The sequence below is a fragment of the Anguilla anguilla genome, chromosome 4, assembly GCF_013347855.1.
Source record: "Anguilla anguilla isolate fAngAng1 chromosome 4, fAngAng1.pri, whole genome shotgun sequence".
Taxonomy (NCBI): domain Eukaryota; kingdom Metazoa; phylum Chordata; class Actinopteri; order Anguilliformes; family Anguillidae; genus Anguilla; species Anguilla anguilla.
In genome coordinates this window covers 18527000-18536890 of record NC_049204.1, presented here as the reverse complement: position 1 = coordinate 18536890, position 9891 = coordinate 18527000, and the positions used below count along the sequence as shown (strand labels likewise).

Below are 9891 nucleotides of genomic sequence, written 5' to 3'. Positions count from 1 at the left end.
TTAGTAGTCAGATGTATAAGAAAATTTGCTCTATAAACTCTGACCCTTAAACACTGATTCTGATGCCCCCCTCCCCTTCGTCTCTAAGTGTCCCATTTGGAAATGAACAATATTTATGACAGTGATAAATTCTGACCAATTTACAAAAATGATAACCATCTTCACTGAAGAGTTTATTCTTAATAAAAACATGAAAGTTCAGATGAAAAGGTTATACAGAGAAGGAAAGGGAAGATGGAGTACCATGACCAAGCTTTGGCAGTCAGCAGAGTCACGGATCATTTGCCACACCGAGGATCGATATCTTGCACTTGGGTTCCATCACATGAATTATTCGAGTTTTCTGCCTTTTCCAGAACAAATTGCCTCACATCAGCTTCAAACATCTATGCGATTTAGCGCTGTGCGTTTTAAATGCATATCACAATTGTAATGCCTCAAAATAATGTACAGATGAAAAATATAACCCAGTTAAAGTATTTATTTAAACGGAGTTTCATTTTTGAATAGACTGTCTTTTTTCCCATAAAGTATAAATGTATACTCTTAAGTGTGCTTTTGTGTAAATTTGTGCATCTAAGGGAAAAAAAAACCCCACCTGTGCATCTGATGGTCTGTGGGTGTGTGGTTTCTTTTTTTTTTTTGAATGAATTAATGAATGAATGAATGAGCTTTCAGAGGCATGGTGATGCAATAGGTAGCACTGTCGCCTCACAGCAAGAAGGTTGTGGGTTCGAATCTCGGCTTAGGGCCTTTCTGTGTGGAGTTTGCCCATTCTCCCTGTGTCCACGTCGGTTTCCTCTGGGTACTCCGGTTTCCTCGCACAGTCCAAAGGCATGTCGGTAGGCTAATTGGAGACACTAAATTGCCCATATGTGTGAGTGAATGGTGTGCGTGCCCTGCAATAGATTGTCGGCCTGTCCAGGGCGTATTCCTGCCTCTTGCCCAATGCACGCTGGGATAGGCTCCCCCTGCAACCCTTCTCAGGATAAGCGAGTATAGACAATAGATGGATGAATGAGCTTTATTGTGTATTCAGAGATTTGACTCACATATATTTTCTCTTCCTGTATTTAAAATCTAATAGAATCTATGACACAGCCACACAGACCGGGATATTGTGTGGCTCTGTCCTTCACAAGCCATCTCTGTTTCTTGCCTCATCTTCTCATCGGTGGGGAGCCTGAATGGGTTGTTTATCTCCATCTTTGTGAAACTGGATCCTGGCGCTCTGTAGGTGGCATGCGGGGCCAGGGTTATCAATTCAAGGTGCTTTTCAGTTTTGAGGTCAGGGCTCAAGTCTGATGATTCATATCAACAGGTGAAAATGACAGTTGAAACAGAGGCTGGAGGATGGCTGTACAGGTTTCACATCCCCTCAGCAGAAGACAAGGTGGAAGTTTCATGGAGAAATGAAAGAGGGGGACATAAACAAAACATCTGACCCTCTCTAACTTTACAGAGAAAAACTGCTCTTGTGCATATACACCCTGGGAACATCACAAAAAACAATTTCTGTTGAATCAGCTCTTTCTAAAAGAAGTAATTGCATTGACCCTGAAAAAAAAATGGGTTAAATATGTAATTGTTGGAGATACTTAAAAGCTGTGATATTTGAACCTTTTTCATTGTTGGAGTGAAGCTTGACAGAGAGAGTGAGCGCACAGAAATCTCCACACAATTAACTATCAAGGTTGGGTGATAGGCAGGTTAGGTGATATGCAGTCTCAGACTACATCAGCTAAATAAACTTAATGACCAACATTCAGGGGGAAAGCAGCATAAAGCTTTGTTTTTTGAAGACAGCATGTTTATCTCTTCTATATTTGCGTGTCATCTTCAACACTGTGAGATGGTATGCCCTATATTTATATCAGGAGCAACATGAATATTTGTTTGCAGCTGTAATTGATGATCTGCTGTTTATCTGCTGACATGAAACAAAATTTCCTGCCCTTGTTAAACAATCATGACTACTGTACTTTAAGTTGACCATAAGGAGAGGCCTGACATTGTGAGACTGTGTGTAAACACTAAAAATAGCAACGACTGACAGGAGGTATTATTTCAAAGCGTGTGCTGCTGGAATGAGGGGTGAGGCTCCTGAGGTTTTTAAGCTTGGCAGGGAGCAGGAGAGTCACACTGGGGAGTGTCTGACTGCCTGTGCCCCCCCCCCCCCCCACTTCAGAACTATCAGCTGCTGTCCCACTTCCACAACTGTCACTGTCTCATCAAAGAAAAACAGGCACTGGCAGAACGACTTGCATGGGACACCAACGAGATCACCTAAATATTGAATACATTTATATACGTAAAAATGTAAATGAACTGAGTGATATCAAACAAAGATAGCTCTTGCTCCGCACATTTAATACACATGCCTGGCATAAGAGGACTCTGGATAATTTTCCTATTAGTTAAACTGATGATTAAATAGAGAAAAAGTGTATTGCCTATTAGCCTATACCTCACACAATGGTTGGAGAAAAGTATATACAGTAATATACAGTATATACAGTATAAGGTATATATATATATATATATATATATACATACATACATACATACAGTGTATATTACAGAATTATTATACATAGCATTTCAGGGCACCATAATGTCTGGGACATGTTTTAAGGGAGTAGTCATGTTTCACACTTTGTTGCATATCCTTTGTGTGTAATGACTGCTTGACATGAATCCACCAAAGTCCTGCATTAAATGATAGAATCAATATATAATCCCTCCATTAGAAATGATGACCTGAACTTGGTAACCATGATACATCCCCATTCGGCCATTCATAGTGGCCTGCTTTTTTCCACACTAAATCGTTCATCGCTTGCAATGTAAATATATAATTTTCTCATTTTTAGAAGATGACTTCTGGAAATAAGGCTTGCATGCAAGTATTGAGTAGCCCTGTCTATCAAACAAGTCATAAAGTGTTTATAGTACTATGCTATTGTAATGTGAAGGGTTATTATGGTTCAGGAAATATTTCAGACATTTTAAGGCACTTTTCCATTTTAGCACTGTACTTTGTGGTTAAGACTGGGATATTGACAATTATGCAGAGGGCAGGCAAGGCTGAAACAGGATACCTCCAGCTTACGGGAAATACAAATTATTATTTACATGCTCTCAGACATCATCACACCCATATTTATTTCAGTGGAACTACCACATCCCTTGAAATATGGAGACATGGATAAACATAGATGATGAACGAAGATCCATTATTTAATTACTGGTCCCCTTTTGATACAAGGCCATTTGTAGGAAAGAACCGAAATTACACAGCAAGACTTTTACAGAAAAGCTGTATTAAGATTTAAAATAATGACACAAATGTGCAAAGAGATTGTATCACATACTGTATAAATTTCTTATAATGAAGATCTGTTATTTGTATTTGTATTTGACTTGGCCAGGAATTGTTTGGTAGCTTCATGTTAATTTATTATGCTGACAAAACCTTCTGAAATTTAGGCAGTTCTGAAATACTATAATATGGCATTCAGTTGCAAGGCTTGTGTTTAGAACATGTTTTGCGTATTTCTGCCTCTTTAGTAAGCAGACAAAAATTTGATGAGACAGTGAACAATGCAAACAGGCAGAAAATTCAAGTTGGAGTTATCATTGTTCAGCTATAATGCAGCAGGAAAAGCTGTCTGTGTTAATTTGTGGATGTGGTGCTTGACAATGTGATGCCATTTCTGCTGCCAAGCTTATCGGATAGGTAATTTTGATGTTTGATGAATATGTGTATTTCACCTGAAAAATAACATGCTAAATAGTTATGAATTCAGTATCATAGAATTTAATTAAAACACTAATCAGTATACTCAGACTTGTATAATCAATCAAATCTGTTAAGATATCACACAAGTTAAACCACACACACTCTGCACCCATTGATACAAACAGTTTGCAGAGAACATATGGATGACAGAAAATGATGGTAGATGAAAGGTTGCAAACCCTTGGAATAAAAATGGAGCATATTTCAATTTCATCTTCTTAGTTTCCTATGCAGCCATGTTTTAAGAAGTAAGGGTCGGATGTCTCTTTGAAGGGTTTCAGGAAGATCAAACATCCTGTGCTTTCAACTTCAAGTAGATATCTTTCACCTTAGTTACACAGTTCAGGAACCAAATAGAGAGACATCGTACAGAGATAAGAGCTGTTCAATGCAGTGGAGACCTCTGAGGCCTACCATTATATTCCTCCATTTTAAAATAGGTCATGGCAAGAGAAAAAGTTTCTCATTGATAATCAAGGCTGATGGTACTCACAATGTAATTGTAAACCCAACACTGTAGAAAGTCAAAAACGAACACTTTGTATCTGAAGAAGTCAATACTGTAGAAGTTGAAAAAACAAATGCCAGGAAATGTTGTTTGCAGATTTTGGTGCCTTTCTTTCCCTGATGGTGTCCAATGCATCTAAAACCGTTCATACGTAAAGCAACTCATTCATATGGCCTTTCATTGTGATCACAGTTTTTATGAAACAAAATGCATATTGATAAAGAGTGTGGTATAAATGCACCAGATGAAAACAATCACCACTGAACGATTGGCATGGTCATTTTTAAACATTTAAAGAAAAACTTACTTACTGGCTATAAGGTTTTCTATCTTTTTTCTGCAAGTATTTGCACATTGAAACAGTTTCAGAACAGGTGCAGAGCAGGTTAGCTCCCATAAAGTGAATGTTTTGATGCCAATACTAGATGGATTTATTTTAGTCAAAACTTCAAAGAAAAGACCATTTGTTCTTTGAGGCGAACCCACGTACCCCAGAAGGTGATTTGTTCTTTACATATTTATTCTTTTGTGGCATTGTGGCATTGTGCATCCTCTTCTAAATAATTATGTAGCCTGATAAAGCATTCTTTTGGCCTTTACCCCATGTGTGGTTTCCAAAATGTATGACATTTTCTTCGGACAATTTTGGACAGCATCAACTGCTGCCAAAAGTTTATTGATCTACTCAAAAATATAATCCAACTTTTTACCACTGACCACATTTTAAATTTGTCTGCTGTCCATAAAAATGTTACATTTTTTTTGTTAAGTCGTCACCAAAATATGATTAAGGAATTTCCTGCTATGCTGAAACTTTACTAAGAGAGAAATAACACTGAACATACAATGCAGTAGCTTTGTGTGCTCAATGTGAATTTATTACACCTATGACTAATGCAGTTGCAATGTACCTTGTATATAATCTAGAAGCACATAGTAATATAATTATTCATATGGTATGTTAGCCTGGAGTTCTGAAAAAGAGGCCATGCTAAACTTGCTCACCAACTTAAACCAACCCCATCATGTAATTACACATTTATCTGTTTTGATTTATGTAATGAAATCAATGCATTACTTTGCAATTTTACCAGCAAAATGTTGATGGAGCACAGATTCCTCATTCAACATAAGTGGTCCAGTATATGGTATATGTGGAAGAGTAGCAGGGTAATGGCAGTGTTAATGCAGATTGAATGTGTTGAATGAACTAGGGAGGTTGAACAGATACCCATCAGCGACCATACCACCATATACCCTGCTCCTGCACAATGGCTGAATCTAAAAAGATGTGAGCACAAAATGGCAGCTGTGTATCACTAAAGTGGGTGCTGCACATTGCTGGGGGTTGAGGGGAGTTTCTCCTTTCACTCTAAAGGGTGCTAGCCCTTAAGTAGGAAGAAATCTGAATCTGTGATAGCTGCGACAATTTAGTACCTAATTGAATTACCTTCAGATCCACTTGTAAAGGAAAATCTGTGAAAATCTTTTAATTAGTAGTTATATCTACTCTGTCTCTGAGGCTCCAATCTTGTGACAGGTACATTTGACACGGAAAGTGATAAATCAACCCAATTTATTTTGTATTTCAGCCATGATAATGTAATAATCTCAGTCAGAGCATGTGTCAGAATCAAATGGAGAAAAAGCTTGATAAGGCAAGTTATATATAATTGATATCATTGCAAAGACAATCAGGTAATATGATATATTAAAGCAAATGGTGAAACAGTAATTCAGGCAGAAACATAAACAGGGATCATAAAATGACTGAATTAGGAATGCATACAGAACAGATAAAAAATGAAAGCAAAATTAGAAACATAAGTTCAGCATTCACTATATTCTATATGCATATTCTTCATATATACTGTTTGTGTAAATTTATCCCTCAGAAAACCGGAGGTGACAATGTGGATGAAAAACAAATTGCTGGGGATAAGAACTACATGAAAACCAAGCAGCAGGCCCTTCCCATTATGATCAGAAGGTGAAGTTAATACATATGTAATGGGAAATACAAGCTCTATGCGGCATAGTTACCTTTACTTCTGTATATGTGAAAAGGATTTTTTTCGGTTCACTTTGGATTCTAAACAAGGAAGTTAAATCGTTACATATAATGTTACTTTGTTCAGAAATATTTGCTTAAAAAGAAACCTTAAACAGTCTTTTAAGTATTTGGTGGTGAAACTAGATAATGGTAAAATTAAAGTTTTCTTCTTTTCTTACACTGATGGCCACACATAAATCTCTAGATAGCAACCTCCTTGGTTTCAGAGGAGCAATGTTTCCCTCTTAAACAAGCATATGCTTTGACATTTTTGAAGATGAAGCATGTTATCTGGCTTCCATATGATGGACAATAGCACAAAAGTGTAGCAGCTCCCACAACACACTGTAGCTTTCTACCAGTGACATCATTGCTGACACAGGAACAACAAAGCAGACTTCAGTCTTGTCTACAGCATCATTAAAGGTATAGAACTGATTGGGGGCAGATTAAAAATAAAATATCGGAAAATCCATTAATGCTGTACTGCTGTGATGTGGGGTTTCATGTCTTTTTAGCTTAGCTCAAAAGTTGAATGCACGTCATATACTTGAATACATTTCCTAATGGGATCATTAATGTGAGATCTACCTTAGTTAAGATTTACTAAGCACACCGTTTAGCATTTTACTCTTCTTCATTTGAGTCCTAGCAAGTGTCATGATCATGGTGTTTCAGGAAGCTGAAGGAGCTGCTTTTGAAAAACAGACAAAGGCAGGTCTGTTGTAAACAGCGACCCTCCCTGCCCTGTATTCTTACAGGCCTCATCCACTTAGCCTTACACAGTCAGCAGCTTGTTCTGCTGCAGCCGCCACCGCCACACACGTACAGTACGAGAGGGTTATAGCACAATGGTTTTGCCATAATTTCAGGGCCTCAATGAATATGTTTATTCGAACCCTTTGAGCCCACTGTAATATAAGCTACAGAGTAAGCAAACTCTGGGAACCTTGAGATATGAACAAGTAGCATTACCAAGAAAAGTAAGATAGCATCTAGAGCAGTGAAAATGTATTTTATATTCCATGTGGCACCTGGTATTCAATAGCTCCTAATGAAGGCCTCTCTTGTTACATGAGGGACAATGATAAAATGCCTTAGAAATATAAAGAGCCATTCTTTCAACTCTTGTTGTGCTGAAAAAAAGTTAAAACCTGACATTATTTTATCTAATAAAAAGAAAAATATTCTAAAATATGACACACTAAGTACAGAAAAAGAAAAAAAGGCAGACAGTGCATGAAGTCAGACCTATAAATACACATTTGATGACGCAGGTTGAATCCACATGTTTTCCAGGTACACCATGAGTAGAAATGTATTGGATATCATGCATATCTTCATAAATTATTGTTTTATATATTACAGTACATCTTTTGGCCATGTGGTACAAAGGACTGCAAATATGGATACATTTAAGCAGATCTTGGCATATTTATGTCCATGTTTATCCACAAAAATCCTTGAGATGGACTAGGGTCTCGAGTGGAGTCGTAGTTGATGCTTTTCATAGGTTTGTTACACCTACCAGTATGTCATATCTGAAGACTGGTGGTGCTCTCTATAACTCTGAGAACCTCTGTGTTTTTGGTCCGGGATCCCCCACAGTTGGGGATTCTGTGTAGAGGTAAATCCACTTCTCTTTGAAAATGAAAAGTGTGCAGTCTACATGGCAGCCTGAAAATGGCCATTGGGGACAGCAAGAATGTCCAGGGTCACCAGACGCTATTGTGCGCAAAGCTTGAAATAGCTGCTATGCTATTCTCTCCTTGTGTACAAAACACCACTGTATGAAAATATTCCAACAATGCAAATGTTTACTGAGTTGAAATGTTTTATCACAATGCTTTGGTTCCACTAGAGACTGAACTGATTTTAGAGGCAGTAGGCTACAACCCTGACAACATCGCAGTTCTGAGATCATCTAGAGCTATGCAGCAAGTTTAAGACACACCCTTGGATGACGATGGTTGTAAATGTGTGAGTGAGTTGGGAAACGTGCAGACCTTGCTCATCTGAGCTGTGATACTTCGCATTGAGTTCCCTTGTGTGTTGTGATGAATACATATCTATGTAGGTCAAAGCCAGTAGAGATACATTCTCTTTACCCAGTTCATGTCATAGTATCCTGTTCAGCAACACCCTAATCTGGATGATTTACAGTACTAAACCAGCATTTTAACTTCAGTTATACTCCTGGATATTTATTGTGCCTGTCAGAATTTGTACCTCTCAGCAGTCTCCAGGTTATATGCCCAATTCCCTAATGAGAACACCACAGTATTTCCAGAAGTTAGTCAAACAGGGGTAGTTTCTAGAATTGTGTGGCCTTTGCTATCTAAGATGGTTGCTCCATCCTTTGGATAAAAAAGACTATCATCCTGGGTGAATAAGGCATGAGAAATACATTCTTTCCTTTCCAGAGAAATCACTTTACTACTTTTAGAACCACTGATAATATCTTCTAATTAATTTCCATTTCCAATGTGAAATATAACAGCATTGCAGAGTATCTCCATATGGTTTATATTCCTTAATAATTTATGTGATTACCTATTATAACAGGCAATTTAATTTAAATGTTTACCAGCATATAGGGCTTAAAAATATGTCTGATTAAACTTCCAGTTGGTAACGGTTTTATTGAACATTTAGCTATATTTATCAAAATGCGTATTGACTAAATGTGGCTTAATACCATGAATAACAGCGATTAATACAATTGTATGATAATCTACACATAAATAATTCAATATTAAAATAAAAATAATCATATTTATATCTGCTAACTGGGCTTCTTTCCTAGAAACATCCCTGAGAACAATTGCAATGTCAAGAACATTTGGATTCACCTTTGGAGTTGCAAAATCGGTATTCAGTGACCTTTCACTGCATGCCAAATATTAAAGTTTTATCAGAAAAAGTATGTTAAATTTGAAGGAATTAGCAGAACTAACTAATGACCAGTCGAAGTCATCATCGGTGAGGATACAGGGTTGTGATTAAACGAAAGCTAATGTATTAAAGTTTCGTGAGATTTCCTATTACAGTATATAAGGAAGTTTCATTTTTTCCAGTTAAAGGCTCACTAAGTTCTATTATTATAACGCCGCATTTTGTTGTCGGTAAGAAGAGGTGCGAACTTTATGCAAATAATGAGGAATCCTGATAGGCTGGTAGGCATAGTTGCTCGTCAGTGTGGTGTCGTGTTACACGTCGGACCCGATGCGAAAGGGCCGGTGCTTCGCGTTATTTATTTACTCTTAGGAATGAGACCCTTGTGTACAGGGGTGAAGTGAATGCGTGCTTTTATTACTACTTCGGTGCAGACGCTTTGAGTTTTAATAATGGAAATGAAAGATTCCGGCAGCGTTATATTGACAGCTTATCATTCGTATTCTCCGCCAAGGATACAGTTGGTGGAGGACGGTTTTGCACAACCTCTCTTTCCCGTACACTCTACTTTAAATAGGTAAGTGAGACGCCAAACGCTTTCAGCCATGTAGCTCAAAAGACAAAAGTGTGAAG

At 37.6% G+C, this 9891-nt stretch overlaps 1 protein-coding gene across 1 annotated transcript in view; it reads left to right on the top strand.

The window, feature by feature from the left end:
* The first annotated feature begins 9557 nt into the window (after positions 1 to 9557).
* arhgap28 (Rho GTPase activating protein 28) overlaps positions 9558 to 9891 on the top strand; it is a 29177-nt gene continuing 28843 nt past the window's right edge. Inside the window, exon 1 of the mRNA XM_035415418.1 lies at positions 9558 to 9835. Within this exon, the coding sequence (XP_035271309.1) occupies positions 9711 to 9835 (125 nt within the window). The 5' untranslated portion in view covers positions 9558 to 9710. The remainder of the gene's footprint in view (positions 9836 to 9891) is intronic.